Consider the following 19,471-nt stretch of genomic DNA (forward strand, 5'->3'; position numbering starts at 1 on the left):
TGAGCATCTGATTCTTGATTTCGGCTTAGTTCACAATCTTGGGGTCAGAGGATCAGGCCCCAGGTAGTGCTCCAATTCTCCTTGTCCCTCTCCCTCCCCACCTGCCCTTCCCACATGTGCACACATGTGCTCTTTCTAAAAATATATAAATAAAAACTTTTAAAGATTTACTTGAGACAGAGAGAGAGAGAACATGCGTGCGTACACATGCAAGCAAGAGCACAGGGAGGGGAGGGAGGGGGAAAATGTTAAGCACACTCTGGGCTGAATGCGGAGCCCAATGCAGGGATTGATCTTATGACCCTGAGATCACGACCTGAGCTAAAACCAAGAGGTGGACGCTTAAATGACTGCACCACCCAGGTGCCCCAAAATAAAAACCTTTAAAAAAAAAAAAATATAGCTCCAGCAGTGGTAGGGCTTAGAAATTTGCATTTTTAATTTTTGAAATTTGTGTTTTTAAAAACAATTCACCTAGTCATTCTTAATTACACTGCTTGAGACACACTGACTCAGAACTATAGGATGCTAGGTAGTCTCAGTGAAATAATTTAAAATCTGAGAAGTGGTATGACATATGACAATAAAGTTATCATACATTTTGAGAAAAAGAAAGGTAGGACCTGAATGGGTAAATTACTATTGAAAGGACTCTGGCCTTAATTTTTCATGATCTAGGATAGGAAAAAACATGTCAAGTCAGAATAGTTTAGATATGGTGGTCTCAAAGGTCTACTTTTTTTTTTAATTTAGGATTTTACTTATTAATTCATGAGAGACAGAGAGACAGAGACAGAGAGAGAGAGAGATAGGCAGAGGGATAAGCAGGCTCCCTGCAGGGATCCTGACGTGGGACTCAATCCCAGGGACTCTAGGATCACACCCTGGGCTGAAGGCGGTGCTAAACTGCTGAGCTCCCTGGGGTACCCTCAAAGAGGTCTTTTTTTCTTTTTTCTTTATTTATGATAGTCACAGAGAGAGAGAGAGAGAGAGGCAGAGACACAGGCAGAGGGAGAAGCAGGCTCCATGCACCGGGAGCCCGATGTGGGATTCGATCCCGGGTCTCCAGGATCGCGCCCTGGGCCAAAGGCAGGTGCCAAACCGCTGTGCCACCCAGGGATCCCTCAAAGAGGTCTTAATCCTCACTAAGCTACCTGTGACTATCACTTCCAATAGGATTTCTCAAGATTGACTTGAGATCACGAGGAATGTTTCCCAGAAACAAAGGGAACATGGGTGGGCTTACAGACTGTAGAGGCTTAAAGGTATAACACATAAAGTCCCATTTAGCCAACTGGAAGTGTTGAGTTTTAAGACCAAAGAGGTGTGGTGTCAAGCACTTTGCTGCCTTTTGAGGTAGGTAATTGCCTGCTTGGCAAAATTGCTACCAGTTCTGCTCTTACACTATGATTCCTTGTATCCAGTTGATGCAGAATTAACAATACACATTCTATTGCCAGAGATCCTAGTTCTTATAATCTTCTAAAGAAAATAAGGCCATGGTATTTTATGAAGATCTGGACAAAGAGGCCTAACTAGTCACAGAAGTTTTTTGTAAACACCAATGTAAAACCACAGTTAACTATGCATGACTAAAAGATGACTGAAGAATGAAATGCTAGGATGATTCAAGGTTAGTAAAATCTGATTCTATTTTTAGTACAAGAGCCTCAGGGAAAGAAATGCACATAAACACTAGAAACATTTATGTTACATCATTTCCAAACCTTCTTTTCTAGGGCACCTCACCATGTCTTAATTCCTTCAGCAGTTCCTCTTGAAGTTGGAGCAAAAAGTTGTAATTTTCTTGGACTTCCTGAGAAGGGTCAACCATCAAAGTGCGAACAAGGTTGGAGCAGTAAGATTTGAAGCGAATACCCATGGCACAAGTGATGGCCCCAAAATGCATGTGATTTTTGTCACTAAAGACCAAAGGAAGAAAGCATTTCATTACACAAACCAGTAAAGTCCTTAGTATCACTGATATATGACATCTGTAATCACCACCTTTCCCTGCTCCATCCCAAAGCTGAAGCAGAAGTACCTAAACTCTTTTAATATATATTTTTAAAATTTTTATTTATTTATGATAGTCACACACAGAGAGAGAGGCAGAGACACAGGCAGAGGGAGAAGCAGGCTCCATGCACCGGGAGCCCGACGTGGGACTCGATCCCGGGTCTCCAGGATCGCGCCCTGGGCCAAAGGCAGGCGCTAAACCGCTGCGCCACCCAGGGATCCCCTAAACTCTTTTTCTAAATAAACAAACCAGTTTATAAGGGAGTAAACTTACGGACCAAATCTCATAGGATAAACATTTAGTGCAAAGCTGCTGCGGTATCCTAAGTAGACAAACAATATACTAAATTCTGTTCATTATGGTTTGGCAGTACGGGGGTAAGGCATCACTTACCCACCCTACAAATTGTGGCATTCGTTATGCATTAGTCCCTTCAGCCTAACCAAGAAAAACAGCATTCTCTACAATATTTTTTAAAAATCAAAAGAATAAAATTATGGCATATCTAATAATATTTTAATGGGTTCTCTCAACACGTTTTACATTTTTTTCTTGGTATTTTTAATCATCTGGAAAAGCCAAATCAAATAAATGCTAAAGTAAGAAACGAGTACCAATGTGAAATAAAACAGAAATAAGGAGGGGCATCTGGCTGGCTCAGTCGGTAGAGCGGGCAACTCTTGATCTCTCGGTTGTGAGTCTGAGCCCCACACTGGGTGTAGATTAAAGATAAAATCTTAAAAAAAAAAAAAAGCACAGAATAATATAAGAAGATAATGGAGGGGATCCCTGGGTGGCGCAACGGTTTGGCGCCTGCCTTTGGCCCAGGGCGCGATCCTGGAGACCGGGGATCGAATTCCACGTCGGGCTTCCGGTGCATGGAGCCTGCTTCTCCCTCTGCCTGTGTCTCTGCCTCTCTCTCTCTCTGTGACTATCATAAATAAATAATAAAAAAAAAAAATTAAAAAAAAAAGTTTAAAAAAAAAAAAGATAATGGAGAAGGTAAACTAATGGTTATTGTATCTCTTCCCACTTTTCTGAATTCCAGAATGAGTCCAAGAAAAAAAATACGCTAACAGTTGAAATGCTCTGGTTGTTGTTACGTTTTGAAGTTCTCTCTTTTTTTCCCTAAGATTTTATTTGAGAGAGAGAGAGAGAGAGAGAGCGCGCGCAGAAGCATGGGAGGAGGGGCAACGGGAGAAGCAGACTCCCTGCTGAGTAGGGAGCCTGTTGAGGGACTCGATCCCAGGAGCCTGGGATCATGATCTGAGCCAAAGGCAGACACATAATCGACTGAGCCCCCCAGGTGCCCCGTATTTTGAAGTTCTCATACTTACCTCACCACACTGAACTTGAGATTATAGTTGCCACCACTCTGAATGATAGGAGGGTAACACATTTCCACAGTAGAAGGGTCTGCCCCGGCTAGGTATTTTTTCTCTTCAATGGCCTTTTCCACAGACTCAGCCAGTTTGCTGTGTCGAACTTTCTGTAAGTATGCCCAGAAATAACACAATATTTATAATATTCATCAGACACTGGCAAAGAGTTTTGGGGGTTTGGACATTATTGTTTGAAGACAACATATATGGGATTCCTGGGTGGCTCAGGGGTTTAGCACCTGCCTTCAGCCCAGGGTGTGATCCTGGAGACCCAGGATCGAGTCTCATACTGGGCTCCCTGCAGGGAGCCTGCTTCTCCCTCTGCCTGTCTCTGCTTCTCTCTTTCTCTGTGTCTCTCATGAATAAATAAAATCTTTAAAACAAACAAACAAAAAAAAGAAGACAACATATATCCTGATATCAGGATGTTATAAAAGTATTACAAAACAGTTTACATGTCAGATAATACAGTGGTATACCTGCAAAGCAGATTTTGAGCATGTGTGAAATTCACAACTACGCAAGGAATTGTCAAATAAAAATACTGAATAACCTCAAGAAACTACAGTGCAGGTTTATAGTTACTTTGAAAGACAACTGACGGGGCACTGGGTGGCTTAGTCAGTTGAGTTTGGTCAACTCTTGGTTTTAGCTCAGGTCATGTCTCAGGTCAGGAGATCAAGCCCTGCAACAGGCTCCCTGCTCAGCAGGGAACTGGCTGGAAATTCTCTCTTTCTCTCTCTCTCTCTTTCTCTCTTGCGCGTGCGCTTGCTCTGCCCCTCCCCCAATGCAAGCAGCTATATGAGGGTGCTCTCTCTCTCTCAAATGAATCCATACATCTAAAAAAACAACAAACAAAAGAAAGAGCTGGCACAATTCTACACCACCAACGTATGTGTCAAATGCCTAATTTCAAAGGAAGCTGAACGAGCACCAAAAAGCCCTGCATGGCAGGGACTGACTTCTGCTTCATTCCAACAGTGAAGACTTTCCCCTTCCATTTACCTCATCCGCATCAACTATTTCCATGACTCTTTCCTTGAAGAATTTGTTGAAGACCTCAGAGGTGATGCTGGCTGCTTTCTTCATTAGGTTCAGCTCCCCGTCCTCCTTTACGGCAATGGTATAGGCCACAACCGCACTGATATCTATCTGCAGTCAAAGCGGTAAGAGTTGCCAACGTGCCGGTACAGAACTGCTAAAGAATGCCTCTCTCCCAATTTGACTGTCATCAGTGAAGATACCTGGTTATTTAACATACTATTCATCAGTAGTTTACAGAATACTGAAACACGTTTTTCTTGGATTGAATAAACATTTTAAATAGCTCTGCACTGGGTCACGGTGTGTATTCTAACAGATATTAAACTAATGAATCATTTAAATGTAAACCTTCTTCTCTAGAGGATTTTGTATGAACAAGGAAGAGAGGCAGGACAGCAGGGAGAAAATATGTATATACACACACACTTTCTGGATAAGAGATATTTCTGTTTCCCTCTGAAATAGCAGAACTATCTTCCCAATGCCTCATCCCTGACTGAAAAGTCAAACTGGCTTACTGGCTCAGCCAAACAGAATGAAAAATGGAAATGTGAAGGAATACACAGTTTCCCCCAAACAAATACTTTACACTATCTGTTATGGAAGCCTGCCACACTTTTGTCTTCTCAACTCTCAATTTGCTGGTTTCCAGAGTATTCTTACTTTGTCAAAGCCCTCTTTGTTGAGGCAGTCATTCCAGTTCTTCATAAACTCTCCAGGGAATTTGTCTTTGCTGAACACTCCAATCTTCTTGCCATTCTTGCTTTCTTTAATGGCTTCAATCATTTTGTCAAAGCTGCTCTTATTGCTTTCATTCTATTGCCACAAAGAAAGGGGTTAATTAGTTTTAGAATTAGATATCTATGTTATACTAGTAATAGGAAGAGATGAATATCTGGAACCATAGAAAGAATAAATTCTCTCCTTGTGCCCCATCTACTTCCTTGGAGTAGACTGTAACACACTAAAAGTTAACACAAAATTTCTTTGGATATTTTTACATACTGAAGTGCCACATAAGTTGACATACTATTCTTTTTCTTCAGGAACAGCTAAAACATTCATACAGGTGAACAATATTCTGAGAAAAAATGTCAGACAGAAAGGACGACAGAAAGATCACATGTGGGGTGCCTGGGTGGCACAGTAGGTTAAGCGTCCGTCTCAGCTAAGGCCATGCTTTCTGGGTCATGAGACTGAGCCCCGTGTCAGGCTCTGCACTCAGCCTGGAGTCTGCTTAAGACTCTCCTCCCTCCCCGGTGCCAGCACACCCCCCTCCTCTGCATCTCCCTTACATTGCACATCCACACAACACACTCACATGCACTCTCCCTCAAATACATCTTAAAAAAAAAAATCACATGTGATAAAAACTGAAAATGAGGTAAAGCTCAGTTTCCTTAAGGATATTTAAAGCTGGGACTCCTGGGTGGCTCAGCAGTTGAGCGTATGTCTTCGGCTCATGGCATGATCCTGTAGCTTTGGGATGGAGTCCCATATCGGGCTCCCTTTGGGAAGCCTGCTTCTCCCTCTGCCTATGTCTCTGTGTGTCTCATGAATAAATAAAATCTTAAAAAAAAAAAAAGATATTTAAAGTTATTTACTGTAGGGGCGCCTGGCTGGCTAGGGCAACAGAGCATATGACTCTTAATCTCAGGGGTTTGAGTTCCAGCCATATGTTAGAGGTAGAGACTACTTAAAAAAATTATAATAAAGTTATTCTGATGAAGGAACTAAGATGAAAACAAGTGGACAGTATTCTCGATAATGCAGATAAAGTGAATGTTCAACAGACTATCACAGCCTGTATGTTTTGCTGCAGGATAGGGTTATTGAACTTTTTTCTAACAAACACAACAAAGATGTGACTAATTACAACCACAGTCAGCTAAAATCATCCCCTGTATCCTTTTAAATTCCTAGAGGGCATTTCTGTTCATCACTTTTAAACATTCTTTCAAAAAAAAAAAAAAAAGAAAAAGAAAAAAATAAACATTCTTTCACATTTATGATACATTCTTTTTTTTTTTTGATACATTATTAGTTCTGACCTTTTCCCTTATCAGCAGTGTGATTGCAGGGGCTCCGTTAGCATTCTCATTGCCCTTAGTGTTGGCAATCTGTTTTAAAAACTCCACTTTCTTCTTGCTGGCCATAAAGATGATTTTGTCATCACAGAAGACCATGATAGTATCAGTTAGTTCATAACCAAAGAGCCATGTCTATAGGAGACAATAACGGTAACAGTATTTACAGATTTAAAAAAAAGCAATATATACTTATTCAGAAATATTTATAAAATATCTGGAATGAACTTCAAAATAATGTAGATGTGGGGGCACATGGGAGGCTCAGGGTGTGATCTCGAGGTCCTAGGATCAAGTCCCACATCAGGTTCCCTGCAGGGAGCCTGCTTCTCTCTCTACCTATGTCTCTGTCTCTGCCTCTCTCTGTCACTCGTGAATAAATAAATAAAATCTTAGGGGAAAAAAATGTATATGTGGATACAAATAAAATGAAACTGGCTAAGAGCTGGCAATGGATAATGGGTACATGGGAGTTCAATATAGTCTTTTATCTACTTTGATGTCTGAAATATTCCATAATAAAGACCATCAATTCATCTGGATGTTTCATGTTTATAGGAACTATATGGCTTAGTAGGACAGAAATGCATAAAACCAGGGACAGTAGCACATCAGGCAATTGCACATTTTACCTACCCCAAAGACTACTAGTTGCCTACCAATTATTAATTTCTGCTTCCTCAGAAAGATGGGATTGTCAGCTGGGCAGTTACTCAGCATTAAGACTATTTCTCCTCTTTGGTCAGAGCTAAGTATGACCATTAAGTTCTGGCCAATATGTTATAAGTAGAAGTATTTGGTGGGACTTTAAGCAAGTCTCCTTATAAAGAGAAGAAAGTCTCCATTTTTTCCCGTTTTCCATTCTTTGGATTGTAGATGTAATGGCTAGAGCTCTAGCAAATTCTGCACCATGGGCTAGACTCTATTTTTAGCAGAGACCTCAAAAATGCTGCGCCCCTGAAGACTAACTGGGGCGCCTGGGTCACTCGGTTAGGCTCAGATCATGATCTTGGGGTCCAGGGATCAGGCCATGCGTCCTGTCCCACACTCGGAGGGGAGTCTGCTTCTTTCTCCCTCTGCCCCTCCCCCCACTCATGCCCAAGCTCTAATACAATTTTTAAAAATAGGAAACTATTTTGCTTAATTCACTGTTCGATTTTTGTTATATCCCAACTTAGACTTCTCTGTCCTTATGTTCTAAATCAGCACTCTCCAGTAAACTTTTATGTTCCTTTTTTTAGTTGAAATATAGTTGTTTCTTTTTATATAAGGATGTGTTTAAGTTTTTAAATCTTCCTTTTTTCTTCTTTTTTTTGGTCCACTGAACTTTTAGTGAGAATGGAATACTCTCTACCTGCTCTAACATGGTAGCCAGTGCCAAGTACTCGAGACTTGGGCTTGAGGAATTACAGTTTTAATGTGGCTAGTGACTACCACACTGAACAGTGCAGGTGATGATTCAATGACTCTCAGGGCTGAGACTGCCATAAACCTCTTACCTGTAAGGCAGTTGATTTGGCATAAACAATTTCTTCATCAACACCCACTGATACAACAATGGCATCAACGTTGGCATATTCATCTTCTCCTTTCTGAAAAGTAAAGAGTGGGTAATTTGGTCATTTTCTTTTTATCCTAGAAAAACTGGAATGCAGAGTTCAGTATTTACCCAGGGTATATATATATTTTTTCCTAATAAAAATTCCAACTTAAGGTACACATTTCCTTGGCAGCCTCACAGTCATTAGTTACTCTATTTGTTAAACAGCTTTCCTGAGAGAGAATTCACACACAATTCATCCATTTAAAGTGTGCGATTCAATGGTTTTAGTGTATTCAGAGTTATGTAACCACCACAATCTAATTTTAGAACATTTTCATCTCCCCAAAATGAAACCCATGAGCAATCATTCTACATCTCCTCCCATAGGCAACCATTAATTTAATTTGTCTCTACGGATTTGTCTATCTATTCTGGACATTTCATATAAATGGCCTTTGTCTGGCTTTTACTTAACATGCTTTCAAGGCTCACCCATGCTGTAGCATGTGTCAGTACTTTGTCCTCTCTGTCACTGAATAACAATCCACTGTATGGATCTACCACATTGTATCTATTCATCAACTGCTGGACATTGACATTTGGGTTGTGCCATTTTCTGGCTACTATGAATGGTGCTATGAACACTCATGTAAGTTTTTGTGTAGACATACTTGAGTATATACCTAAGTGAAGAACTGCTAGGTCATATGTTTAATTTAATTCTACGTTTGACTTTTTGAAGATAACAGTTTAATCAGACTGTTTTCCAAAGTGACTACACCATTTTATATTCTCAACAGCAATCTATTAGGGTTCCAAATTCTCCATATTCTGACCAACACTTGACTTTATTAGAGCCATCCATTGGGTGTGAAGTACTATCTCCCTGTAGTTCTGATTTGCATCTCCCTGACCGCTAATGATGCCAAGCACCTTTTCACATGACTATAGGCTATTTGTATACCTTTAAGCGCCTATTCAGATCCTTTGCCCATTCTATAACTGAATTACTTCTTTTTAAATTTTTTAAAAAATTTATTTATTTATGATAGTCAGAGAGAGAGAGAGAGAGAGAGAGAGAGAGAGAGAGGCAGGCAGAGACACAAGCAGAGGGAGAAGCAGGCTCCATGCACTGGGAGCCCAATATGGGATTCGATCCCGGGTCTCCAGGATCGCGCCCTGAGCCAAAGGCAGGCGCCAAACCGCTGCGCCACCCAGGGATCCCACTGAATTACTTCTTTATTAAATTGTAAGAGTTCCTTTTATATTCCAGATACAAGTCTCTTATCAAATAGGACTTGCAAATTTTTCACCTTTCAGTGGATTCTTTCACTTTCATAATGATGTTGTCCTAAGAAATAAAAATTGAGTCCAAATTATTTTCTTGTGCTCTTTCATCTCATACCTAAGAAGCCTTTGTCTAATCCAGACACATAAAGATTTACCTGTTATTTCTACAGCAGTTTAGTTTTAGCTCTAATATTTAGATCTAATGATTGATTTTGAGTTAATTTTTGTGAATGGTGTACAGAAAGGTCCTAACTTCCTTTTTTTGAATAAGGATATCCAGTTTGAAAAGACTGTTCTTTCCTTCATTGAACTGTCCTGGGGGGCCTAGGTGGCTCAGCTGGTTTAAGTGTAGGACTCTTGGTTTCAGCTCAGATTAGGATCTCAGGGTCATGAGATCAAGACCTGCTTCAGTCTCCAAGTTCAGTGGGGAGTTCTTTTTCTCTCCCTCTGCTCCCCTCACTTGCATGCACTCTCTCTCAAATAAACACATAAATCTAAATAAAACAAAAAACAAATGATACAAATGTAAAGGTTTATTTCTGGATTCTCAATTATATTCCATTATCTATGTGTCTACCTTTACACTAATAGCATGTCATTTTGATTATTGGAGCTTTGTAATCAGTTTTGAAATTGAGAAGTATGAGTCCTTCAACCATGAGCTACCCTTGAATAGCTCAATAAGATCACGACTGGTAAATCTGGGCCAGAAGGTCACATCTTTAACTTCCCCCACAAAGTCAAGAAAAACACATACATAAGATTCTTCACCTGTCAAGGCTTCTGGTTGCCAGTAAGAACCCAAATATAATAACAATTGAGGTTTCTTTTTTTTTTTTAAAGACTTTATTTATTCATGACAGAGAGAGAGAGAGAGAGAGAGAGAGAGAGAGAGAAGCAGAGACACAGGCAGAGGGAGAAGCAGGGTCCACACAGGGAGCCTGATGCGGGACTCGATCCCTGGACTCCAGGGTCACACCCTGGGCCGAAGGCAGGCGCTAAACCGCTGAGCCACCAAGGGATCCCCCCAATTGAGGTTTCTATTGAATTTCTCTACCACAACAAAATACATAACTAAGAAATTGCTATGTAGAAACCATGCATTCCCTTACTGATTGTCAGTGAGAAAATGTTTTCTTTCAAGTTGGTAAAGTTTTATAATTAGTTCTCAGTGATGATGCAAAAACAATTGTAGTTAAAAATGGCCAGTGCCTTTGCATGAATCAAGGCAGTGGCACCCAAATAATTCTTCACTACTGCACTCTCATGGAAGGGGGGGGGATGGATACGAGCAGCTTCACTAAGAATGTCCTTGATGCAGCAAAAATGATTATAGTAAGAAATCCCAAACGTTGAGGATGTATTTTCAATATTCTGTGTAAAGAAATGGGAAGTATACACAAAGCACTTCTGTGTGCAAACTGAAGTATGATGGCTGTCTTAAGGAAAACTTTACAATCACTTGAATAACAAGTTGAAGAAGCCATTTAGGCCGACCTGGGTATCTAGCATACATTTACTTGAAAATGAAGTGAGTCTGTTACTACAAGGAAAATGATGTCTCATGTAGTTGATAAAATTTGAGTTTTTAAGCAAAAATTAGAATTCTGAAATAGCTGATTCACCACTGTGAACTTAGTTTCCCTGTTAGTGGTGATATTAACATACACGATTCTTTGATATCATATAATGAAATGTTTAACATTTAGAACATCTGCACAACTGAGAGAAGCAATGCATATTACAAACTCATCCACAGGTAAAGGATCAAAGGTATAGTAACTGGAGTATAAAAAGTAGAAGGTTGTGGTTTCAAATTCCACATTACAACTAACTTTTAAAAGATTACCACTCTGGGGTACCTGGGTGGCTTAGTTGTTGTTGGGCATGTCTTTGGCTCAGGTTATGATCCTGGGATCCTGGGATGGAGCCCCAAGTGTCAGGCTCCTCACTCAGCAGGGGGTTGGCTTGAGGATTCCCTCTCCCTCTGCCTCCCTCTCCTTGCCTGTGCACGTGCATACTCTCTCTCAAGTAAATAAAATCTTTAAAAAATAAAACATTACCACTTCTCGAGTTTTAATGTATCAAAGAATAGTCATAATTATCTAAAAAGGTTATTAAAATATCCTCCCCCCTTCCAGCTTGATGTATGTGTGAGGCCAGATTTTCTCTGTATACTTGATGCAACCAATACAAAGAAAGGCTCTTTGGGGTCCTGCTATCAGAGCTTGAGAACCACTGTGTTATATGATTCCTATGACATAGCAGTATTACAGTAATTTTGGCATTCAACATTCTGTCCTCTTCCAATTTTTGCTACATTTGCCTCAGTTTTTCAGTAAACATGGATTTTGTGGCAATACTAGTACCACTACCTTGAATGTCCCCAAAATTTGCAATAGGCACTTGCCTATATTTAATGCTTACATATTCTAGATACAGACCAACAGATCAACGGTCCACTGATCCCAATTTTTCCTACATATGCTTCAATTTTTCAGTAAACATGGATTTTGTAGCAATACTAGTACCGCTACCTTGAATCTCCAAAAATTAACAACAGGCACTTGCCTATATTTAATGCTTACATGTTCTAGATACAGATCAATATAATCCCCCCCCCCACTGGGATTACAGTATGTGTTTGCAAAAAATGCCACTGAAATTAATTAGAAAGTCCATTTTAGTATTTTTTGATACTTGAAGTTTTACTCCAGTCAAAATTTTTCAACAAGGAAAAAGGTATCAACACGTCTAAGAATTCAAAATACATAATGATACATTTCTTAAAAGTATACAAAGAGTATAATCATGTAACTTAATCACTAGTAACATGGGAAAATCATCCAAAGGGATCTCAGTCCAGATTGAAAATATGGAGAGAGGGGGTGCCTGGGTGTCTCAGTTGGTTGAGCATCTGCCTTCAACTCAGGTCAAGATCCTGAGGTCCTGGGAGTGAGCCTAGTGGGGAGTTGGCTTCTCCCTCTGTCCCTCCTCCTGCCTGGGCTCCTGCATGTGCACACAGGTAAACTCATAACTTGCTCTCTCTCTCTCTCTCTCTCCTTCCCTCAAATGGATAGAAGGAAGGAACGTAGGAAGGAAGGAAAAGAAGGAAGGGAGGGAGGGAAGGAGGGAGGGAGGGAGAAGAAAAGAGAATGAGGAAAAAAAAGCCCACATATTCAGTTTTTTCATGCAGATGCAGAAACAAACTCAACTATCCTATGGATTTTATTGTGTATAAAATGCCTAGTTTTCTAATGCCAATCACAAAGATGCGAGGGTGAATCCTAATTTCTCTTGGAACCCAGCTGCTCTGACCATTTCACAGAAAGTTCTTGATTGATTCTTCACAAGAACCAGTGGGCTCTAACCCAGGAAAGAAATGTATTAACAGGAGAATTTTAGATATTTAAAGACCATGAATTTAGAAAAATATTTTCTTAAAATGTGATTCAGTGAAAAGGATTACAATAAAACCAAATATTTTGGACAGCAAAATCTGAGATGTCATTTTGTATTTTCAAACCATATGAGTACAAACACCTTGTACAGATCACATCTGAAACTATGGAAGATTTTGTTATGTTTATAAAACTTGCCTAAGTTACCTGAAGTAACGTAATATATAATAATGTAAAATATTTCTATTACATGTTATATATAAAATATATTTTCAGATTAAATTATGTTGGGCTTTGTTTTATTTTTTTAAAGATTTTATTTATTTATTCATAGAGACACACACAGAGAGGCAGACACAGGCAGAGGGAGAAGCAGGCTCCACGCAGAGAGCCCGACGTGGGTCATCCAAGGGTCTCCAGGATCACACCCTGGGCTGCAGGCGGCGCTAAACCGCTGCACCACCGGGGCTGCCCGGGCTTTGTTTTAAAATATAAGAGTGGAGTGAACTGGCTGAAAAAAGGAAAAAGAAAAATACTACAAGGCCACCAGCACCTTGTCCCAGGACCAGCCCACCCCCAACGCCCAGAGCCAGCCTGTCTCCTGGAGGGAGCTGGGGCTCAGCTCTGTGCTGCTTAAATGGCCCCAGATCCCCACATGCTCCCTTCTGCTTGGGCTGATCTGCAGAACTCAGACGTGAGCCTGTCAAATCTGGACTTGTGAGCCCAGTGCCCCCTTCCTAGATGGGCCATCTCGCAGCAGTGGCCCCTGCTGTGCAGATTTTCAACGTTCACCAAACTCTTTCTGTCTCCAAATTCTGCCGCCTTCCAGTCTGTTTGGTCCACCTGACATCCAAGTCTTGCTGAAATGGGTGTTTCAGAGGGAATAACAGTATTTACTGAGCAGCCCCTTTTTACGCACCCTGCGTTTATTATTTGTAATCTTCACGATACAACCTGATGTACACTATGCATCACCACATTCAAAACCCCAGTCCCGACCCAGCACAGTAGAACTCCCACACAAAGGATGGAAGCAGTCCTCACACTCATGATCATTTAGACTTTTTAAAAAGTGCTGAAAGCCTAATTAAAATACACATATTAAATGTAAAATACATATTTCCCATTAGCATACAGTTCTTACAGAGTATCAGATAAAAGTTTTACTTTTCCTACCATCTCTCTCTTTTTCAGTTAACAAATGAGGGTTTCATTAGGATCCTAAAGATAAAAACGAATCCCTTGGAAGGTTTCTGATTTTTACCTATGAGTCTTTTGACAAACTTTTCAGGTAAGATGTTAGCATTGGTGACTTCTTAAAATTAACAGAAATTTCTTCAGGAACTGCAAGCAATATGTATCAAGGTCTGTCTTCTGTATTTAGAGAGGCACCAATGCCTCCTGGTAAGGGGTCACTCTGTAAACAGACTGCCTGGGTTTGAATCGTTGATCTCACCACTCACTGTGATTTAACATCGATACGCTCCACTCTCTTCAATCATAAACAATGCTGCAAGAATTAAATGAGCTAATGTATATAAAGGGCTCTGAACAGTGTGTAGCTCACAGTAATTACTATGTATTTGTCATCATTAATATTACAGACCAAAAGGCTATTTGTTAAAAATTCACTACATACCACACCACTACAGTTACTGGTGTCAAAGATTAGCTGTTGATTGCATTATCAGCACAGAATATGTACAGTACAACAGACTTTCTGAAAGTGTGTGTACAACCCATATAGGAGATGATTTTAGATGATCCAGATGTGGCTCTAAATATTCAATTACAGAGCAAAAATAGTTACAGATTTTTCTTTTTAAATCCACTCGATCATATCAAGACTATCTGTTGAAAAAGATATTTACAAATGACATATCTGATATAGGTAGGGTTAGTATCCAAGATTAATATAAAGCACTTATTCAACTCAACACATAAAAAATAATCTAATTAAAAATGGCAGAAGACATGAACCGACATTTCTCTAAAGGAGACATACAGATGGGCACCAGACATATAAAAAGATGCTCAACATCATCATGCCAAAGATGCTCATGATCATCATGGAAATGCAAACCGAAATCATAATGAGATACCACCTCACACCTGTCAGAATGACTAAAATAAAAAACACAAGAAACAAGTGTTGGCGGATGTGGAGAAAAAGGAACACTTGTACACTACTGGTGGGGATGCATACTGGTGCAGCCACTGTGGACAACAGTAGGGAGTTCCTCAAAAAGTTAAAAACAGAAATATCCTACGATCAGTCATCATGCTACTGGGTTTTTAACCCCCCAAAATATGAAAACACCATTTGAAAGGATATATGTACCCCTATGTTTATTGCAGCATTATTTACAATAACCAAATTAGGGAAGCCGCCAAGGGTCCATAGATAGATGAATGGATAAAGAAGATGCAGGAGATATATATACATACACAGCTATGAAAAAGAATGAAATCTTACCATTTGCAATGACATGGACAGAGCTAGAGAATATAATGCTAAGTGAAGTAAGTCAGAGAAAGACAAATACCACATGATTTCACTCCAATGTGGAATGTAAGAAACAAAACAAACAAGTAAAGGAAAAAAGAGTCAAACACAGATACAGATTCTTAACTATAGAGGTCACCAGAAGGGATGTGGGGGGGGGGGGGTTGGTAAAATAAGTGATGGGATGAAGAGTACACTTATGAAGAGAATGGAGTAACAGAATTGTTGAATCACTATACTGTACACCTGAAATTAATATAACACTGCATGTTAATTATACTGGAATTAAAATAAAAACATAAATAAAATTTTAAAGAAGATTATATATGTTTAATGCTAGTCCTTAACACTTGCTACAATTTAATAACGCTGCTATGATTACATTATCTTTATTTTTTTTTAACAGCTACTTTTTATTTTTGGAGAGTGACAGAATTTTCCATTCATAGTGATGTAAAGTATAATTTCTGAATATATTTAGGTTTAAGGAGTTCAACAGTTTTTTGGAAGATGAAGAGGACAAAGAGTGGGAAAATGACTAAGCAGAGCTGTGGTAGTTACACCCCAAGAATGCCTGACAAGCATTCTCACTGGTAAGGTATCAGGAGATATGCATACCTCAAACACTGAATTTAGGAGGCACCAAGTAGCACGGAAAGGGAATGGGGTACACATTGTACTTGGAGGAGTTCAGGACTAAAAACAAGAGGTCTGGTCAGTAAGCTTAAGAGAGGGATCCCCCTACCCCCACCCCACGCAGTTCTTGGAAGCCCTGACACAACACCTAATCTCTATGCAAAAAGACTTTATTCTCTGAAAAAAATGGGCTCAAAAAGGCTGTAGACTCAAATATTAGGCCTAGCAGAAGGCAAGTAATTTTTAGAAAATTAAATGAAAGTCTGTACTTTGAATGACCATAATAGGAAATGACTATCCCAAAGAAAAGAATTGAGAGTTTTTCTTTGCACATCCTGAGTTCAGAGAGAACACTTGAGATGCTGACATCTGGGGGTCCGTCACGGAGTGAGTGAGCCTATTCACTCTACAGTTACACCGAACTAGTTGAGAGGCCCCATTCACGCACAGCTGCCAGTTTCTTATCTTATTATTAATACGGATGGGTAGCCAAGCCTTATTTTGTTTTTTGTGAAGCTGTCAATATTTAAGAAAGAAAGCAAGGGAACCCAGAGGAAACAGACAAGACAGAGGAGAGAAGATAAAAATAAAAACATCTCCTATAAAATAATAAATACAGCACATCAATGAAACAACAAAATAGAGGAAAGAGTGAACTTAAAAATACCTAAAATTTTTTGAAAATTCAATAAGAAGTGGGAAAATAAAGTTAAGAAACAATACTGGAAAAAGAAAAAGAAATAAACCAACAAAGATAATCACCAAACTTAAGCCAAGAGATCTAAACCTCCTGAATAGGAATTTCGGGGGAAAACAAAAGAGACCACTAAGGAAATGGAGGAAAAAAAGTAACCAACGAATGCTTCTATCACCGAGTCCTGAGACTAAATGGGCCCCTGACTTCTCAACTCAATAAAAGGAGGAGAAAAAAAAAAAAAAAAAAGACTCGTACCAAGGCAGTGAAATTTCAAAACCCAAGAGATAAGAGATGATTCTAAATGTTTCTGAGAGAGCAGACCATATATATGCCATCAGGAAAGAGACCCATCTGTCTTCTGAAAAGTAATACTGAAAGTCTCAAGACTGAATAACAGTAGCTTTGCAATTCTGAGGTGAATTCTGAGAGATTTTCAACCTTGAATTTTATTCCCACTGAGCTATATTACCAACCAAAAGTGAAGATAGAGTGAGGCACACAACAGCTCTGGAAAATATATTCTCTATAACCTTTCTTAGGAAGCTCTTGGAGGAAATGCTCAAACACAGAAAAAACAAATCAAGACAAGGGTTGTAGGACACAGAGGACCCAACATTGGAAAGTCCCGAGTTCAAGGGGCTTGGAGAACAACCTGCACAGATAGAACAATATAATGTAATAAGGCTGGGGGTGGTGGTGGATGGTGTTGGTGGTCAAAAAAATAAATAAATAAATAAATAAATAAATAAATAATAAATAAATAAAATATCTGACAAGTTTGAGAATTTTAAAAGGAAAGATTGATAAGATTATGACAGAACATGGGCAGCCCGGTGGCTCAACTGTTTAGCGACACCTTCAGCCCAGGGCCTGATCCTGGAGACCCGGGATCGAGTCCCGCATCGGGCTCCCTGCATGGAGTGGAGCCTGCTGCTCCCTCTGCCTGTGTCTCTGCCTCTCTCTGTGTCTCTCATGAATAAATAAAATCTTAAAAAAAAAAAAAAAGACTATGACAGAACTACAGGAAAAAGTTAGGGTTAGGGATATTTAAAAAAAAAAAAAGGAAAATTTAGGCAGTCACTAGAGTTAGGAAAAATCAAAAACTGTGTAGAAAAGGAAAGGTAACTACTCTATTACTTCATCTACATGAGCATAAAAATGTAAATGGACTACTGATTTTAACAAAAATTGTGAAAAAAAATTTATCAAGAGGGATGGATGTGATAAAGCAAGAATAACATGTTAACTTAATCGAGGTGGTGGGTACACAAGGTGTTCACTATAAATTCTTTCACTTTTCTGTATGTTGGAAGCTCTTCATAATTATGTGTGAGGAAGAGATTTAGAAAGTATTAGGAGGTAGGGAAGTGAAAACAAGTGTGGTGGTACAGAAAAGTCAAATTTAAATCTAAAACTACCAAAACAACAGTTAATATCTAAAACTGACAACCCAAGAAGTAACAGTATATAGACAGTATTTCAAAACATGAAACAGAAGAACTAAAAGCCATCGCTTCTGGGGCAGGTGACTGGTCTTTAAAAACCTATACTTGTATTACTCTTTTTTTTCTTTAAGTAAGCTCCATGCTGGGAGTGGAGACTGAACTCATGAGCCTGAGATCAAGACCTGAGACAAAATCAACAGTAGGATGCTTAACTGACTGAGCTGCCCAGGCGCCCCATTGTGTATGTATTACTTGATTAAAAGCAATTTTTAAAGTACAAGGTACAGCGGCACCAGGGCGGTGCGGTCAATTAAGCGCCGGCCTTTGGCTCAGGTCATGATCCTAAGATGCTGGGATGGAGGCGATGGAGGCGATGGAGGCGACGGAGCCCCAGGTTTAGGCTCCCTGTTCAACGAGTAGTCTGCTTCTGCCTCTGGCCCTCCTCTGCTTGTGCTCTCTCAAATAAATAAATAAAATCTTAAAAAAATATACATAAAGTGCAAGGTACATATAGTTAACAAGGAAAGAGGAAAAATTGTGAAGGTGACATCAGAATGATAAAAGTTGGGGAAATACTGCGGCATAGGAACTAACTTCTTTGAAACATTTCTGAAGTCCCTTGTTATAGCTAGGATATAATTCATCATCCAACCAAGGCAACCTGGAGAATAATTACATAGGAACAACAGGTGAACAGTTCCAGGAAAAGGACTTACGGCCACCTATACGTAGCCTGGACAGAAGTCTCTTGAGACCAAGAAAGGGATGCATCAAAGCTCAAAAACTGTCTCCACTGTTCACTGTGTGCCTACTACATGCCGGGCACCACATTTGGTAACAGGGATAAAAAAAAAAAATCTAAGAAAGTGGGTAAGTAGAGTAGACTATAAAAGTTGAACAGGCAAGAATAAACAAACCCCAACCAGAGGTTTATTTCCATCCAGCTCTCCTCTTTCTTGAAGTCAAGAGACCTATGCACCACTTACGCCTTTTTCTATCTCCCTCAAAATAAAAGAGCCATGAAAAATGGGATGGGTAGAAGGAACCCATTATCTTGCTGAAAGCAGCGTGGGAATTGCCTGTATCTTAATGAACCTTCTTAAGCCATAGAAGGTAATTGCCTGGTTTTGGAGAGCAACCCAGAACAAGAAACTTGTCCGTGATGAAAATCAGCAGAGCCAGCAAGTGGCAATGGAGAGAAGCACAGACACTATGGCATATAGTTTCCTCCATAGGCACAAACTTTCTGTTTAGGGTTAGAGCCACCCACCACTTCAGTCCGGACCAGTGCCATACACAAGTGAACGAATGCATCGCATCAGAATTCCTTTTGAAAATAGCTGCACATTCTGACATTTTACGGACTTCTTCTGGGATAAAAGACAGATGATTGAAGTCAAGGTTCACTTACAGCAGGATG

The 19,471-nt window shown here is 39.7% G+C and overlaps 1 protein-coding gene across 1 annotated transcript in view; it reads right to left on the minus strand.

Moving 5' to 3' along the window:
- SUPT16H (SPT16 homolog, facilitates chromatin remodeling subunit) overlaps positions 1-19,471 on the minus strand; it is a 41,147-nt gene that overhangs the window by 17,711 nt on the left and 3,965 nt on the right. Inside the window, exons 2-7 of the mRNA XM_055341949.1 lie at positions 8,033-8,125; positions 6,498-6,668; positions 5,110-5,262; positions 4,408-4,554; positions 3,358-3,509; positions 1,750-1,922 (exon numbers count right to left, since the gene is read on the minus strand). Coding sequence (XP_055197924.1) covers positions 1,750-1,922; positions 3,358-3,509; positions 4,408-4,554; positions 5,110-5,262; positions 6,498-6,668; positions 8,033-8,125 — 889 coding nt within the window. The remainder of the gene's footprint in view (positions 1-1,749; positions 1,923-3,357; positions 3,510-4,407; positions 4,555-5,109; positions 5,263-6,497; positions 6,669-8,032; positions 8,126-19,471) is intronic.

The sequence above is a fragment of the Nyctereutes procyonoides genome, unplaced genomic scaffold (assembly GCF_905146905.1).
Source record: "Nyctereutes procyonoides isolate TBG_1078 unplaced genomic scaffold, NYPRO_anot_genome, whole genome shotgun sequence".
Taxonomy (NCBI): domain Eukaryota; kingdom Metazoa; phylum Chordata; class Mammalia; order Carnivora; family Canidae; genus Nyctereutes; species Nyctereutes procyonoides.